This window comes from Papio anubis, chromosome 8, assembly GCF_008728515.1.
Source record: "Papio anubis isolate 15944 chromosome 8, Panubis1.0, whole genome shotgun sequence".
Taxonomy (NCBI): Eukaryota; Metazoa; Chordata; class Mammalia; order Primates; family Cercopithecidae; genus Papio; species Papio anubis.
In genome coordinates, this window is record NC_044983.1 from 120433257 (window position 1) to 120451895 (window position 18639).

At 40.0% G+C, this 18639-nt stretch overlaps 1 protein-coding gene across 3 annotated transcripts in view; it reads right to left on the bottom strand.

Annotated features, from left to right (window-relative positions):
* The window catches only part of WASHC5 (WASH complex subunit 5), a 64072-nt gene that overhangs the window by 32375 nt on the left and 13058 nt on the right, over positions 1-18639 (bottom strand). For all 3 annotated transcript variants that reach the window (XM_003903151.4, XM_017962292.3, XM_021942891.2), the window contains 7 exons: positions 18291-18483; positions 15898-16050; positions 14543-14656; positions 12772-12943; positions 7160-7287; positions 3122-3251; positions 699-811 (listed from right to left, as the gene is read on the bottom strand). In XM_003903151.4, coding sequence (XP_003903200.1) covers positions 699-811; positions 3122-3251; positions 7160-7287; positions 12772-12943; positions 14543-14656; positions 15898-16050; positions 18291-18483 — 1003 coding nt within the window. The remainder of the gene's footprint in view (positions 1-698; positions 812-3121; positions 3252-7159; positions 7288-12771; positions 12944-14542; positions 14657-15897; positions 16051-18290; positions 18484-18639) is intronic.

The following is an 18639-nucleotide window of genomic DNA, read 5'->3' on the forward strand; positions in this document are numbered from 1 at the left end:
GAGGCAAGAGAATCGCTGGAGCCCAGGAGGTGGAGGTTGCAGTGAGCTGAGATGGCGCCACTGCACTCCAGCCTGGGTGACAGAACTAGATTGAATCTCAAAAAAAAAAAAAAAAAGAGTTTAAGGTTATTTTTCTGCTGCTTTTAGTTATCATTTTAAATCTAGTTAAATACAAAATTAAAATTTAAGAGTGGTGAGGTATAATTTTTTTCGTACAATCATTTTTGAGTTGAAAGAAAAACAATAAACTACTTTTTCAGAAAAGAAAATATACCACTTACAAGCATATGATCATTATATAATTATTTTTGTTTTTTTATGTATTCCTTTCTGTTTTTTTCCCCCAAGGCACACACTTTTTTACAACCCTAAAAATGGTATACACATCAATTTTGTTTTTGCTTTTACCTCCTTATCACAATTTGCCCAATGCTTCTATGTTATTTTTATAATTATGTTTCTAAGATTACATGTTTCCTCAAGTTAAAATATTGTAATTTTTGCTACCATTCTCTTCATACTAGTCATTTATTTCCCCAAATTTAGGACACTATCTGTTACAGGAAACATATTAATTCACATTGCTTTTACTTCTGATGAAATAGTCTCTCAGATATATTTACAGGAACAGACTGCTGGGTGGGTCATAAGGTGTGATTCACGATCCAAGAAACTTCATTTAAAAAGCCTTTCCTTACCTCCTCCAAAGCTTGTATCAGTTGCACAGTTTTTCTGCCCGCAGCAGTAGAATCATCGTAATTTAAAGACAATATTTGTTTTGAGATCTCTCTGAACCAAGCTTGAAGGTTTTCTAGTAATACAGAAATAAGAAAAGACTACTGAAATCCTCGAATTCCTGTAGCTGTGGCTTTGAATTTAACTAAATAATCTTTTACAAATTCAGTTCCTCAGCGCTTTTACCATGGGCCTAACACTAGGAATTTTCCAAATGACAAAAATGCCTGGAGCATGCGACATAGTAGAATAAACTTTCTACATAAATAGCTTAGTCTATAACACTTGGCAGACAAATACTAAAGGCTCAAGTACATGCTATATAAGCGGTAAGTGTAGAGGTGGTAGTGGCAGTGGAGAAGAGTTGGAAGGGAACTGAAGGATGTCCCTAGTTACCAGGGAGAGTTTTCTGGCGAAGCGAGGAAAGGTAAAGATCCGGATCATCGGAGAGATGAAGGGTATTGTATCCAGATGAAAGGCAGACACAGGCAGAGGCTTCAGGGCAAGAATGACAAGAGCATATCTTGGAGGGCAAAGAAGGGACCAATATGACAGAAGTGTAAGGTGTGACTGGTGAGTCACAGGGACGTCTGAACAATGCAGGGGGTGCCATTTGCACTTCTGAACCGGCAGACATTTCATACAGAAGAGAAAGAGAAGGGTGTCCACATGCTCTGAGTACCCTCAGTATGTCAGGCAAAGTTCTAAGTATTTAATCTTCACAGCAATATAGGGAGGTGGAATTTGTTAGCCATTTCCCAGATAAAGAGGCTGATGCTCAGAGAAACTGAGAATGTTATGCAGGGTGACACTAAATGGCGGAGCCAGGACTTACAATTGTCTGTCCAAGTTCAAAAACTCTATTTACCTCACCAAGTTGATCCCCTAAAATTTTTGTTTATCAATGGGGTGGTTCCACATTATTAAAAGGCCTTACTTACTTATGATCTAAGTTATTTCAAGAATTAGCATGACAACACTCATAATTTTGAAGATTTTTTTAGGGCTGAGGGGCAGCGATGGAGTAGTAGGAAGAGCATGAAATTTGGGGTCTGAGATGAGCAAGACCCAGGCTCTTCACCTTTGTACCTTCAGCAAATGATTCCATGCTTAAGCCTCAGTTTCCTTATATATATGAAATAAGGATTAAGATGTGTATCCTACAGGGTTGTAACGTGAGAAAAAATTATGAAAGTATGTCCTAAGCTGTAATAAACTATACAGCCGGAAAAAAATTGTAAAATTGTTATTTCATCTCTGAAACAAAGTTGGCATTTTTAAGGGCCTAAAAGAAATTATCACAGAGATTAATGCACTGATTCTAGACAGCTAATGGGGTCAGATTGTTACACGTGATTGTTTTGCAGATCACAATATGATAACCATAATATTCATTCTAGACTTCAGGTTTCATATAACAATATGGTGACCTGCAAAACATGTTTCTAGTTTATATCACATCATTATATGTTGGCTGACTTTTCCCTATAGGAACAATAATACAATTTGGAAATATATTTTTGCCCAACCACTCAGCATCAAAGAAATAAACAAAAGCCAAAATACAGTAACCACAAGCTCATACTGATTAAAAATAATAGTTTTTAAATAAGAAGCTACACTACTAAGCAATTCTACAGTAAAATTAACTTCATCAGAAATCGATCGGATAGTTAAAATTAACCATTAAAAAAATTGTCGCCATAAAATTCAGAATGGTTTTTTGGGAGCAGTTAGAAATTTCTTATTTATAAAAATTTGAAATGGTGCCAGAACTTTCCTATAAATAAAATTTCCTAGAAGAAGTAGGATCAAAATCATTAAAGTAAAATCTGAGTTTGTGTTTTTTCAAAACTAGTCTGCAGTACCTTCTTCTGCCACTAGATACCAGGTGCATTGGTGAACAAGAATCAAGCGAGACCAGAAGAATTTTAGCTATCATCTATGCTGGTATATTACTAACATTCTTGGATGATGTATCCTTCTTGAGAAGATCATGAGAGTTATAGATCCTTTCCCCCCTTTCCCCAAATCACATAAACTGACACATTAGTTCTGCATACCATGGAGGTGAAGGCCAGCTGTGACTCTCTAAACCCTTGTCTATGAACTGGAGTTACCAAAACCCCTGGTTTAGCCTAACCTCACGTTTCAAAGATAAGATACAAAACCTGAACTCTAGAAAAGATATGAACATTGCCCAAGAGAGCAGAAAGCTAGACGCAGCCAAAACTAACCTTCAGATCTTTATTAGCAACACTAAAGAGGGAATATCATAGGATGCAATAATGAGAACATAAAGCCTTTTTAACCTGCCAGTTTCCAAGGTTTCAAATAACCTGTGCATACATTCCAAACACACCAGTATTTCTTCTTTAGCAATTACCATTTTTCTCCACTCTGGTCAGGGGTTTCACTCCCGAAAAGACATCAGCAAGCTCAGTCATCCGCTCCGAACCCTCTTTCTTGTAATGCTCCCATTTGGTTTGCTTTTCTGAAAGCATTTGCTTGAACATCTGTTGAAGCGACAGAAAAGATTTACTTACTTAAGAGAAAATCCAGACTAGGCAGTTTATGAAGAGAGCTTGAGGAAACCCAATTTAAATTTTAAATAAGAAGCTACACTGTAAATTAACAGTGACCCTGATGTCATCTCCTTAGGCACTGATACTTTGTAGAAATTCAAGGACAAAGCCAGACCACCTCCAAAACAGTAGTTCTCATACCAACTGTACATCAGCACCACCAGGAGGAGGGCTTTAAAGTTCTCAAATTCCCAAGGCCCACCCCTAAAGATTTGGTTCAGGTGGTCTTGAATAGGGCTGGAAATCAGCATTTTTAATGTGAGATTAAATTTGTGACCACTGCTCTATGGTTCTTTCTAGGCAACAATGTCTGTAACTCTAATTTAAACAGTCAGGGATACTCTGTATTATCTTCTCTGATGACTGGGGAATGAACTAAATTAACTACAAAAGTTCTTTGTTTTATTATACAAGTTTGTTTATTTTTATTATTATACAAGTAATTATGTTTATTTTTATTTATTTATTTTTTAGAGACAGGGTCTCACTCTGTTGCCCAGGCTAGAGTGCAGTGGGGTGATCATGGCTCACTACAACCCTGAGCTTCTGGGTTCAAGTGACCCTCCTGCCTTAGCCTCCCAAATAGCTAGGGCTATGGGCATGCACCACTATGCCTGGTTAACTTTATTATTTTTTTGCAGAGATGGGGGTCTTGCTATGTTGCCCAGGCTAGTGTCTCAAACTCTCGGTCTCAAGTGATCCTCACTCCTCGGTCTCCCATACTGTTGGGATTATAGGTATGAGCCATTCAACCACCTTAATTCTGTTTATTAATTCACTCCTTCATAAAATTTAAATTCTACAAAGTCTTGGGCAGAGAAGAAAAAGGTGTAACTCAGGGTTAGGTTTGTTTTTGTTTTTTTTCCTGAAACAAACTTAAAAAACATACTTATTTCTCACTAAAGGACAGGCCATCTCAGACAAGGGTGGATGGTTTTTTACACTGGGTTCTTAGGAGGTAAACAGGCATGAACACTGATTTCTCACTTAAGAAATTCCTCACTTGCCAGCATCATAATGAATCTTGAAAAGCCGAGCAATGGGATAGGGAGACTCCATCTGCAGGTGGAGAATCAGGGCTCTGTGGAATTTTGCAGGGCCTGTAGAGGAAGAATCTTAGTGATCTGGACAGAATGACTAATCGACAAAATGATGAGGGAGAGGATGAGGAATAATGAAATTATTTACAGAGTCTACCCTAACTTTCTGAGTCCCTCGGATCAATCAATGCCATTTGACAATGGCAAAGCAACAACATAAGAGCACCCTGAGGCCTTCGTAAGAGACTACATGGCATCAAGCCCTTCAAACACGCATTCACATGAACTCACAGGTTTCACATCTTGCAGGATGGAATTTGGGATAGGGGATGGTCCCTGAATTAGGAAATGCGCTGTCATATAAAGATTAGAAGAAACACAGGTCCAATTACTGTGTCTATAGCATACTCAGAAAGTGATTCTATAAACAGTGCAGGATGGAAGTAGGAGAGAGGAAGCACAGGTTAAAGAACCAAGCTGAAATGTCAGAAATTCAAATATGCCATTTATTTGAGCAATTTGTATTGGGTATTTTTTTTTTCTTTTTTACCAGAGCTTTCCTGAAGACCTCTCATGAGTTGGTACTCCTTTATGCTGTCTTGTTTCCTGTCTACCTGGATAGACAGAAGGAAGCTGTCCATTCTGTTTCAATAGATTCCAGAGAACAGACTTATCATTAGAAATATAGGCTTGGTCAGTCAGATAGCCTAGGTCTGTCCTGATTTCCACTCAACAATGCTGAACTACGTATTATCTATAGAACTCTTGGGTCCCTGGGGCTCCAGTTCATAATTCCAACTGGTCTGAGAGCATTTCTTTCTTTCTTTTTTTTTTTTTTTTTTTTTGAGACAGAGTCATGCTCTGTTGCCCAGGTTGGAGTGCAGTGGCATCATCTCGGCTCACTGCAACCTCTGCCTGCGGGTTCAAGTGATTCTCCTGCCTCAGCCTCCTGAGGAGCTTGGAATACAGGCACATGCTATTGAGCCCAGCTAATTTTTGTATTTTTAGTAGAGATGGGGTTTCGCTATGTTGGCCAGACTAGTCTCGAACTCCTGACCTCAGGTGATCCACCTGCCTCGGCCTCCCAAAGTGCTGGGATTACAGGCGTGAGACACGGTGCTCGACTGGGCATTTCTTCCTTGTGGGCATTTTTTCACTTGCCTTTGAAAGGCCACTTTTGCTTTGACCTGGTTCCTGTTCTTGGATCTTTCCTGTTTTTTCACCTTGGCTTAATCTGTCTTTCTTCCCCCACTGTACTGACAGGACGGCTCCTAGATGGTAGGGACACACTTTGTTCATATTTACATTTTCAGCACCTAGCAAAGAACAGAGTAGCTTTTCAATAACTATTTGCTATTCAGAGGGAAACCATTAAAATTATTAATAGATTAAAAAGGAGCAGCATTCATCTGATTTGATAAAATTATACCCAGACAAATCACTGAAAACACTCAGCACGGGCATTATCATTATGTTAGTAGTCAGCATCTACTTTTTCTGAGCTACTTAGTAGGGGAATATAGTGTCCTCAGACACCTAGAAGATAAAGAAATATCTAGTACACTAGCAACCAAACTGAAGCAAGATGAGGATCTGTTCCGAATGGGTATAAATGTCTGGGCTAGTTCCTGGGCCCACCTGATCCAAGCCCCCAGGGTTACTGGTTTTAAAACCTGGACATTCCCAGGTACCCATCATTTTTATTATGCCCATATAGGCTTCTTTACAGGTAAGACTAACCTCAGCCATTTTCTTCAGTGAACTCAGATGCCTTAAAGTCCTCAAGATGACCTTGTACAAATGCTAATCACCCACCCTATTTAATCCCTTTTCAGTGGTTCTCATGGCTCCTAGGATCAAGACCAAAGTCCTGCAAGGCCTAGTATGAGCTGACTCCTGACTACCTTTCAGCCTCATTTCACACTACCTTTCTCTCACTCCCCTCTAGCCAGCTGGTCTTTCAGGTCTTTGAATTGTTTATGCTCCTCCTCACCCAAGAAGACTTGATATTCTTCCTGTCACTGGAATGTTCTGCATCACACTCCCTACCTTTTTCTAGCTAACACCAACAGATCCCTTCCCCAGGCCCCTTCAGAAGCTCTTGTGTCTCTTCGCATGCAAGTCTACCAGGAGGCAACAGGATACTTTATTTTAGGTACTTGGAGAACTACATTTCTTTCCCTCAGAGCAAATATCTGAGTTTGTATTTACATTTTTATTAGTGTGACTTTTTTTTTTTGAGACAAGCTGTCACTCTGTTGCCCAGGCTGGAGTGCAGTGGTGATCTTGGCTCACTGTAACCTCCGCCTCCCAGGTTCAAGTGATTCTCATGCCTCAGCCTCCCCAGTTGCTGAGACTATAGCCATGCACCACCATGCCTGGCTAACTTTTGTATTTTTAGTAGAGACAAGGTATCACCAGCCTGCTGACCAGGCTGGTCTCGAACTCCTAACCTCAGGTGACCTGCCCACGTTGGCCTTCCAAAGTGCTGGGATTATAGAAATGAACCACTGCACTTGGCCTATAGTGATTCTTTAATTAATGTCTATATTCCCCATTAGGCTATAACTTTTACCATCTTGTGTACCTTTCCCCATCACTGTATCCCCAGTGAAAGGAGGCATTACATGCTTGTTAAATGTTTATTCCTGTCCTTTTACTATAAGAACTATCTCAACAGCTCGAATCTGTACCTGAATCAGAGACAGAGCAAGTAATCCTAGTCTTTTTTTTTTTTTTTTAATATTTTTAAGCATAAAAAAGCTAAGACTGTGGTGATATTCATTCAAATATTTTTACCTCTTTGAGTATAAACTCAAATTGTGCAGTATCCAATAGCAGCTGGAAGAGGATCCTGGGATTGTACCGAGAGTCTGTTAGAATCTGGTCCTTGATTTGACGAAAGCGTTTGTTGTTTGGGTCATAGGCTAGAAAGAGGAAAAGTGTTATCTGCTTACTAAATGTGTAGAAAATATCTATGAAATAGATAAATTCTTAAATATCTTCCTTCATTTTAACCATTTAAAAAGTAATTAGCAAAATGTCTATCAATAAAAGATGGTGAAATATAGTATATCTATGCCACGGAGTACAATTAAACTGTTAAATGGCGGTTGAAACTGACATGGAGCGTCATCCTTGAAAGACTATTGAATGAAAAAAGCAAGCTGCAGAACAGTGTTTCCAAATTTTGTGAGCATTCTGTGGTTCGTTTATAGCAACTGCCTAAAATGAATGGGCAGAGCCTCATTGTACTACTTCATACTTCATAGGTGGGTGGCTTCCTCACGTCCTGTCTGTTGGAGTTGCTTTTGCTTTAGGCATCGATCCCTGCCATTCAGTAATGGACTGCTATCCCTAGAGAGGCCTGTTTGCAAGGTTGGCTCTTGACTGGCATCTGGGAACTTGAATTTCACGAAGAGCTGCCATCATTTTGAGAACTCACAAGGTCAGCTCACTGAGGCTTAAATGTTTGTACAAACAACGTTTTCCTTCTGGAAGTCTGGAACTTTGGTACGTGCTGGGCAGAGGCTACCTAAATGCGCAGCCCCCAATAGAAACCGAAGGAAGCTGAGTCTAATGAGCTTTCCTGGTTGACAACACTTCATATGCATTGTCACGACTCACTGCTGGGGGAATTAAGTGTGCCCTGTGGGACTCCACTGGGAAAGGATGCTCGGTTGTGCCTCATTCCTCCAAATTCACCCCATGTGCCCTTTTCCTTTGCAGATTTTGCTTTCTATCCTTTTGCTATAATAAATCATAGCCGTGAGTACTACTAGATGCTGAGTCCTCTGTGTCCTTGTGGTGAATCACTGAAGCCGGAATGGTCGTGGGGAATGCCTGACACAACAAGGACAGGCTCCTCACACAAAGACGAGGGACCCCCAAACAAGAAGCAGCAGACCTGTGGCCATCCTGCTCCTTGTAGAGGCCGGAGGGCATGGCAGGCACTCAGTTTTCTGAACTATCCACTACCCAGGCACAGGGAGCTTAAAGCAACTAGGCCAAGGTCACAAAATTAGGCACTGTATCCCCAGTGACAGGAGGCATTACATGCTTGTTAAATGACCGAAGGTAAAAATACTGGATGTCCTAATTCTTAGGTCATCCTATCAGCCAAGCTAAACCATTTCAAATAAAATAAACGCCAAGTTAAAAGAAAAGAATAGAATAAAAAATACTGATATTTGCTTAGACTGGTTTATAAGGCAAATTCTTTATCTAAGAAAGAATAAGTAGAATAAGGCAAAAATACAAGGCAAAGCTACTGCTGTGGTTTGAATGCGTCTTCCAAAAGTTCATATGTTAGAAACTTGGTTGCCATTGTGGCAGTGTTAAGAGGTAGAGCCCTGGGGGGCAATTGTGTTATGAGGGGTCCACCTTCATGAATGGATTAATGCCATTACCACGGGAGTGGGTTAGTTATTGCAACCGTGGCTTTGTTATAAAAGTGAGCTCTCTCTTGCACCCACTTTCTTGTCCTTCTGCCTATCTGGCATATATTGACCCTTGCTAGATGCTGGCACCATGCTCTTGGACTTCCCAGCCTCCAGAACCGTGAGCCAAATAAACTTCTTTATACACTTCCTACTCTGTGGTATTCTGTTATAGCAGCAGAAAATGAACTAAGACAAATAAAGTCAAAGTCAAAATAAAAACTCTAAGACTTAAACAGACTTTGTCAACAAGTTCACAGCTGATAGGTATAAGGTCCATGGTAGTTATACTAGTATTACATGTACACCCTCCTGCCTTCCTAGTCCTGCCCCCATCAATATCTCAGGATGTCTGGCAAGTACAGAACAACAATGTTGTATAGGTATATGTCATGGGTGGTTTTGGTGGTTTAGTTATGATGAAGCCTGTGGAAGGTCACCTTATATGCTGATTTCTAAGTTATTCCATCAGGAGGAGACTCCTGACAACCTGGAAAAGAGGCTCAGTTTTCATAGGAAACTGCAGAGTTCTGATTTTTCATGAATTTGCCAGAACTATCTGGGAAGAAATATATTGGAATCGGTGACACTGATTACACAAACAGAAAATTCTCAGCTCTATATTTACCTAACTAAACAAAAATCAAACAAACTCAGAAGGAGTTCCAGTTGTCCTTACACTAATTTTAATTGAACTAGAAATCTCCTGATTTTAATCTGCTTTCATGTTTGCATAGGGAATGTAAGTACCCAGTTGTTGGACAAACACTCTATATTCCTCAATGTGCTTTAACATTGAGCTTTTTGGTATAAACCAGGTTTGCTTCTGGGGTTCCCAGGGCCTGACCATCTCTCTCAGATCTGACCCTTCAGGATTCATACCCAGAGAACTGCAGAGCCATCAGAACTTTGGGGTCAAACTTCAGTAGCCAGCCAGCCTTTCTCATCCCATATTTCCTCAGAGAATGTTTCTTCACAAGGTTCTGTACAAGCATCCTAAGACTGGGAAATGCCTCCAGCAACGCAACAGGAGGCAATCTGAGAATAGGCCTGCTTTTCTGTACACCATGACTGAAATTCCATAAAAGTTAACCAAGCAGTTATTTTTCCCATGTGTCACTCACAATCAGATAGGCCAATCATTTGTTTCTGATAAATTATGACCCTGTGCAATCAGGTCAGACAACTGCCAGGCACAAAAATGAAAGACAAATGTGGCTGAAGATAAAACCACAGACCTCTGGCAAGTCAAGGTTGTCCCTGGCATGGGTGCAAATTCAGGAGACTACTGGCTTTCCGAACACAGGCAGGGCCCTCAGGCAGGGTCACACAGAAGGCGAAGATGAGGCTGAGTCGCTAGAAAACCCCAGTTGGTTTTATGACAGGATAAAGTGAGGGCTTGAGTTGTTTATACGCTTGTGAATGCAAGACTTTTGGTAAAGAAGATTAAAAGCTGAGTCAATGTAGTAAAATCCTCAAATTAGAACTGGAGTTTATGTAAAAAATAAACTCAACTAATTAAAAACAGATTCAGGGATTAAAAACTCCAGCCATGGTGTTCATACTGTGGGTAAACTGTAAATGGATATAGGCCAACAAGCAACATGACGAAACAAACTGGAAAGCAGCTCTTGGGATAAAGGTTTAAGAAGCTGGAGAGAAGGCTGAGGGGAAACTCCACACATTTTCAAAGATACGAAGGATGCGGAAGTCCAACTGCTGTTTTCACTGTGGACCACCCATAGGAAGTGGAAGCAGACGGTAGCCAGAGGGACTGTGAAGTCATCTTGGCTGTAAGAGCTGTGAGACAGGGGCTTCCATGTTACAAAGGGAGGCTACAGAGGAATCTCGTGTGCAGTTTTTTAAAGAGACACAGCCTTATCTGAAAGAACAAAGAAGTGCTGCACACAGTACCTGTCTCAGAGCTGGTCCTCAAGGAAAGTTGGCTGAGTGAAAAACAAAAAGCAGAGGGCTTTACAGGCCTGCTGAATGACACACCTCTTAGGGGTAGGGGTATACAGCCCTGGATGAGGGAAGGTATTGGTTAATTAGTGTTGATCCAGCATTTACTAAGAATAAGAAAATGTGTCAGCCTTGAACAAGCTCAGAGATGTTAGTTCAACTTACTTATTTTTCTACCATTACACCAGAGGTTGAGGCGTTTCTCACAATCTGAACTTGATAGTCAAACTGTGTGGCTAGAAGGTCTTGAAGGAGACCACGACCCATAAAAGGCTAAGACCCAGTCTACCCTAAACGAGCACTCTGGTCCAGCCAGGTCATCAACTCAGTGGGCCCGTGTGTTTTTCTGTACTTCCAAAATCGTATCACTTATTCCATCATTTCTGCAGTCGAGAATTTCTTCTGGTTTTTGCTTCAAAACCTCATCACAGGCCTGGTTGGTTCCTGATTCCTGTATGGGGCTTTCCTGACCTCCTCTGCTCCCCTATCCCAAGCAACGTTTGCCTCTCTACTCTGAACTCAAACCACACCAAATGCCTGTTTGACACACCTGGTGTCTGTTTACTGCCTTGGACCTTGAATTCGTTTCTCATTGCTGCTCTAACAATTACCACAAACTCAGTGGCTTAAAAAAACACAAATTTATTCTCTCACCATCCTAGAAGTGACAAATCTGAGATGGGGCTCACTGGGCTAAAATCAAAGTGATGGCTGGGTTGGGCTCGTTCTGGACATTCTAGGGGAAAAGTCTGTTTTCTTGCTGTTTTCAGCTGCTAAAGGCTGCCTGTATTCCTCGGCTTGTGGCCCCTTCCATCTTTAAAGCCAGCAACGGTCAGTCAAGTTTTTGCTATCTCTCTTGTTCTGACACTTCTGCCTCCCTCTTCCTGATTTAAGGACCCCTATTTATAGGCTGGGTGTGGTGGCTCAGGCCTGTAATCCTAGCACTTTGGGAGGCTGAGGTGGGCTGACTGCTTGGGCTCAGGAGTTGGAAACCACCCTGGTCAACATAGTGAAACACTGTCTCTACAAAAAATACAAAAAACTTAGCCAGGCGTGGTGGCACTCGCCTGTAGTCCCAGCTGCTTGCAGGGGCTGTGGAAGGAGTATCGCTTGAACCCAGGAGGTCGAGGCTATAGTGAGCTGAGATTGTGCCACTGCACTCAAACCTGGGGGATTTGAGATCCTGTCCATTAAAAAACAAAACAAAACAAAAAAAAACCGGGGGGTGGGGGCTCTTATTTTAATAATATTTTTTGAGACATGGTCTTGCTCTGTCACTCAGGCTGCAATGCAGTAGCATGATCTTGGCTCAATGCAGCTGCAACCTTCCAGGCTCAAGTGATCTTCCCACCTCAGCCTCCCGAGTAGCTGGGACTACAGGTGCATGCCACCATGCCCAGCGAATTTTTTTACTTTTTGTAGAGGGGGGGGTCTCACTATGTTACCCAGGCTGGTTCTGAACTCCTAGGCTCAAGCTCTCCTGACTTGGCCTCCCAAAATGATGGGATTACAAGTATGAGCTACTACACCCAGCAAGAACCCTTATGATTACATTGAGTTCACTGGGATGATCCAGAAACATCTCCTTACTTTAATGTCAGTTAATAGGCAACCTCAATCCCCGCTTTTCACGTAATATATCTACTGGTTCAGGGACTAGGGCATGAACATCTTTGGGCATGGGCTGGAAGGCATTATTTGCCTACAACAGATCTGCAGTTCTATTTTTTTCATATGTCCACATTTGATCTCCCTAGTCTGATCAGTGACAAGCTCCTTGAACATGAGAGCTAAACGTCCTCTTATTCCCTAGCATCTAACAGTACGGGACAAGGGAGAGCTTTTCAGGTACGCTAGTGGCCTATCCAAGTTGACAAAAAACGACTAACTTTAAAAAGCTTTCTCATTCAAGGCCTCTCTCCCTGCTACATCACTTTACATCGTGAAGTAGGTCCTGATTCTGAGTCTTTATATGGAGCAATATAAACGGCCACCCCTTTTGTGCATTACCTGAGTCTGCTGTATGAAGCATCAGCCATCGGATGGCAACATTGCAGTCTCTCAGGCAGTTCAGAAGCTTTGGGATATTGTCCAGAACCATCTCCTCCCTTAAATAACCTTCTTTTAGAAACTGCTGCACTTGAGCATGCACTCTTTCACTGACAGTAGCATATCTGCTTGCCTTGACAAATAAAAAACTTCAATTACATTTAAAAAGTCATTTATCTTGAAAATAAATCACATTCAAATGAATTCACTGACAAATAGTAACATTTCCATATAGGATGAATGACATATGGACTACAGTTATAGGGCTCGAAGATAACATTTCTATTAGATGAATGACATATGGACTACAGTTATAGGGCTCAAACATTAACATTTTTATGTAATTTCTATATAAGATGAATGACATATGGACTATAGTTCTAGGGTTCAAAGATAACATTTCTATATAAGATGAACATATGGACTATACTTATAGGGCTCAAAGACAACTGGCTTATTGAACACATTTGAAAAAAAGCACTGAACTTAGAATTCTGAGACTACATCCTAGTTCTGGCTGTGATTAAACTTTGGTGTGACTTGGGGCTTAATCCCCGTGTATTGGTTTCTTCAAATTTCAGACGGAGACTTGGACCAGGTGGTTCCTCAGAACTCTTCTATTCTTAACTTAGATGAAAAAGAAAATAAGGACAGAAGTTCAATTGCTTGTTCTCGCTAATACTGTTGACAAGGCAGAACAGAGCAGAAACACTTAAAATATAAGACTTCTTCTATAGGCTTATGAAAGCTTAGCAAAAAATACACCTTAGTATATAAAAAATGAATTTCCAAACCAGCTTTTTGGAAATTTTGGTTATTCTGCTTTACTTAAAGCAAGTCAAATGTTAAACATCATCAACCTCGGCAAGTTAGTTGAAATCTATGGTATCAAGAAACCTCTTAAAAATGTCACAAATGAGAAAATGCAATTTTAGAAAGGGATTTTAGCAATGAAAAATTAATGTTCTGATGTTGGTAAGTATCAAAGTGCCACTTTCTCTAATATATTTCCAGGAGATGTGCCAACATTGAAATTATTTTGTGCATTATTTATGGAATTCAATTTGTTTGAATAAAACATGATGAAGTTTTTTGAGTCAATATTGTTTTATCCACACAGGAAACTCAGTAACTGAGCCAGGATGAGGAACATAAAAAATATTAACTATGCTCCCCAAGATTTTATCTTTATTCCTCTACTTACTTGGATGTTCCCTTCTGCCTTGTGTAAGAACAAAAGAGACAGAATATAACTATTTAAACTTTAAGATGAATGTCTTCAGTCTTGTTGTTTATTTAGCACATCAGAAATCATAAATTTAAATTACAGTGACAGGACATATTATCCATATTCAGTTACCATCTTCATCATTCATCCTATTCATAAAAACATTATCAATTCCAGCTATTGGTACAACCAACTCTGGCCATGAGAATACAGTCTTTAAGCAAAAGTAAACTAAGTCATTTGGGGCATACGCCACTCTTATTTGTCTTAGATTATACTGAATCTTCCTCAGGATCCTAATCGCCAATTTACATATACCATGTAACTTAAAAACCTACAATTACCTATGTTATTCTAACCTATAAAATTCGCCTTTTGTTAATCATTGCATTAAATTGTCTAAGTGAATATCTTCCAAATTCCTTGGGAAATCTACTTAGTTTATTTGTTACTTCATAAACTAGGCCTGCAGTTATTAGAGAATGTCCCCAGATTAGAACCTACCTGTTCTCTGACATTTGAAAGGTCCAGGGTATTATTTAAAGCAGTTTTTGCAGCTTTGTAAGGTTCCCAAGCATCTACTAGATTAACTGTGATTCCCATGTAAATACTAATTACCTGAAAGAGGAGACATTCAGTATCTGTTAAATTCCTACTCACTTCAAGGCAAAGGGTTGGATACATAAAATGTTATAGAAGGCAATACCCACTCCATGTTTAAACTCCATTCCAATGAAAAACCAAGATTTTCCAAATATATAGGTAAGTGTTCCTGATTGTTAAGTAAGTGTTCCTGATTGTTAATTCATGTTAATAGGTATAAAGATCTCTTTACACCTATTAACGTTTCTTTTTGAAATTCTCTATTGTGTAATATTAATGTTTTCTCACCAGTTGTTTTATTGGTTGGCAATTGCCTGGGATATCTTTTTTAAAATCCCTTCATTTTCAGTATGCCAGGGTATTTTTTCAGGTGTGTATCTTATGTGTTTCATGTAACTGGATTTTGGTCTTTCTTAATAATAAATATGTTTTTAATTACAGTATCATGGTCAAAACTTCTTTATTAAACTTAGGAACATGAAGCCACACTATCAGTGTGTTCCTCTTGGTTGCTCAACTCTGAGCTCAGTAATATGATTCACAGTTGGCCAGGAACCATCACTTCCTAATGTAGGCTGTTCTCATACTACCAATAAATTGAAGGGCCCTCATAACAGATAGTTAATGTGATTCAATAGCTGATATAGAAGCAGAACAAAATCTGCTACCTGCGAATATAATCCAACTCCCTGCATTTTGTTAAAGCCTCTTTGTTTTCATATATTTCATTTCATATATATTAAGTATGAAGCAAGCTTTATTCCTATAAGAATATTTGTAAATGAAACAATGCTTACAAAGGTACAAGCATATCCTTGCAATAATATAAACTCTAGTAACCCCACTACAGTTAGCTTATAGGTAAAACTTTACTATTAAAGTGAAATTCCTATTCACAAAGTGACGAATTAGATGAATTTGGCTATCTTAGAATCAGAAAATAGAAAAGAATAAACAAATTCTTACACAATTTAGTTGTAATCTCAGTAGCTAAAGCAAGAGATATTTTAATAAATGATTTAATCTTGACAGTATCCATTTTGGAAAAAGACTAGTGGGTTCTTCAGGAAATTTTACTGACTCATTTATTCCTTCATGTTCTAATTATAAAATTCTCAAAATACTTAGAGCAACTTTAAAAGTGATGTTATGTCCCATTATTTACAACATTACAACCTCTGGGTTAAAGGCCAAAAGAATGGGAAGTTAGTTCTCTAACACATTTACTGTAGAGGAAAAAAATTAGCAATACTTGCCCAATTATCTGGAAAGTATTTATCCACTATCTCTCTCATTTTTGCTTGATGGGTGTGAAGAATGGAAGGCTCAAAGTAGAGAATCACGTACAGCATGGCAGCTTGGTTTGCCAGGGCTGTGCTGCGATGCTCCGGCAAAGGATACGCTGAGACCTGCAATGTCAAGACGACACCCCAAGAAAGCTGTTGGCAACATCTGCATGTAGACATGCTCAAATTAAACTCTGGTTATAAGACACATCAGTTTCTCCAAAGCCCATCACCTTTCAGGATCCTGGACACTGGAAGCCCTTCTCAGACTGTGCCACTGTTTGCCAAGGTCTTCTTTCTTATCCATAACTCCATAATATCCTCTTCTTCCAGCCCTTGACTACTGCAATTCTAAGTCTTTTCTTAAAAAAAAAAACAAAAAAAAAAAACAAAAAAAAACAGTCCTATCCCTGTGTCTCCCATCACTTGTTCATTTTTGTATCTTTCCCACTGGAGACAACGCTTAGAACTGACAGGCTCTACTCACTGTTGCTATTTTCTCACTTTCTGTTTATTATTCAACTCACTGAAATTTCACCTCCACCATCATCCCAGTGGAATTCCCTAAGGTTGCTCATGACCTCACAACCATCCAATTCGATGCCTTCTTTTTAAGACTCTCACTTAAATTCTCTGAGGAGTGAAATCTCTCCTCCTCTGGTTTCCTAGATTCCACTCTCTCTTCTCAATCTCCTTTGCTGAGTCCTCAGCTTCCGCCTTTTAAACGCTGGTGTTCCCCAGGAGTCCATCTCCTCATGTACTAGAAATTTTTGGATGCACAAAGCACATATCACCTTGAGCTACCACAAGCAAAAAGGAGATAAATTGTTTTAAGGACAGACATAGCCATGTCACATGAAACCTGCAGGCAGGAATGTGGCCAGGCCACAGGAAAGGGCCGGGGCTGGGAACCGGAATGCCTTCTCTCTTTCTCCCCTTGATGTGTCAGCTCAACTTTTCTCTCCCTCCAGGCTACTCTCCATATACATGGCAGAATGAGGCCATGTATTTTGTGTGTTGTGGATAAACCCCAATCCAGAAACTGTTTCTCAGGCCCAATTCCAAATTACCTGGAGACAGAATCTGATCCATCAGCCGTGACCAGGGATGGGGGAGGTGCAGGACAGAGACTGGGGTGGACACACAGCACAACCGCCAGCTTAACCCTTGTGCTAATAAAGATCATGGGGCAAGGAGGAAATGGAAACACCTTGCCTTCAGAAGGATGTGGAATGAGAGGCATTCAGGAATGAGATGCTCTAAATTTACACAGACCAAATTGAAATTACAGTTCTGCTACTTAGTAACAGGAACTTGAGGAAAGTATTTAAGCTCTCCAAGTCTTATTTTTCTCAACAGCAACACGGGGATAATGCCATCTACTTTACAGGGCTATTGTGAGGAACAGAGAAAATGGTATAGGAACAAAACCTCCTTTGTGGCTGGTTTGGACTGAATTCTCAATGAATGGCAACAATTATTATAGAGACCTGGCATCTGTGGGTAGCTTCTGATTTTGAATTGTCTTAAAACAACAACAACAACCACAACAAAAACCCTCTTATTTATACTTAACATATTCACACAAAAACCTAACAAGCTACCTAAAGAACTGCACAGATCAGGTTCATTCTGTGATAAATGATATCCACAGTTATCACAGGCCTCTGTACTCCCTAATCATAACTTTTACAAATATTTAAAAATACAACATCTAAAATTACGTTTTCTTCAGAACAATGAAGTCAAATGGTAATTTTCTTTGGCGTTTTTTAAAAGGAAGTGAATACTACACACACTGGCAAGGGGAGAGGGATGATTTTCAAATGCTGCATGATCTTTACAGCCTTGCTCAGACTGCCTCCTTTCCTGGCACTCCTCTTACCTTCCTTCTGTCACCTGTTGTGACCTTGCTGCCACTGCTGCATGCTCTAGTGGCACCCTGTGCTTCCCCTAAGATGACACCCATCTTGCTTTACTATAATCCTGTCATCTGCCTTTCCTAAGCTACAAGCTCAGTATGGGCAGGGACACGGCCTGCCTTCCTTGGTGATGGGTCCCCAGCACCAAGCACGTGAATGGGCACATATCACACACTCAATAACTATTTCTTGAATGAATGACGAAAAGAATGCATCTTCTTCCCAACAGCTCAAATCCCATCTTCACCTGGAAAACTCTGATTCTGCCAAAATTAATAACCCTCTTTACTTTATCATCCTGGGGCATAGTTCAAAAAGTTTTAAAAGGTTCTAGCTGCTTTTACTCTTTTGGGAAAGAAGGAAGGAAAGGCGTAATTAAAGAGGGAAGTGAAATCAGTCTGTTAAACAGTCTTAATAGGTCTTAACAGATTTAATTCCCACCTGGTTGTAAATATCATCAGATCTCAGTCGACCAATGACCATACTGATGAAGGATTCGTTGATAGGCACTCTCTGGAAATAGCTCTCGGGATAGTTGGGTGGTCTTTTGGCACCTGGTTGGCTAGAATAACCTGTACTTCGAAGCAGCTTACAAATATCATCCATATTTGAATCAGCAGAAGATCGAGCAGCACTGAGTCATATTCACAATGGGAAACAAAGGCCCAAACCACACATATTAGAAACTGAACAGTCCAACAAAGCAGAAGAATTCCATTCTACTTTGACTCAATACAGTTACAGATATGACCATAGGTCCATCTCTATCCTCATGATTCACAATTATGTG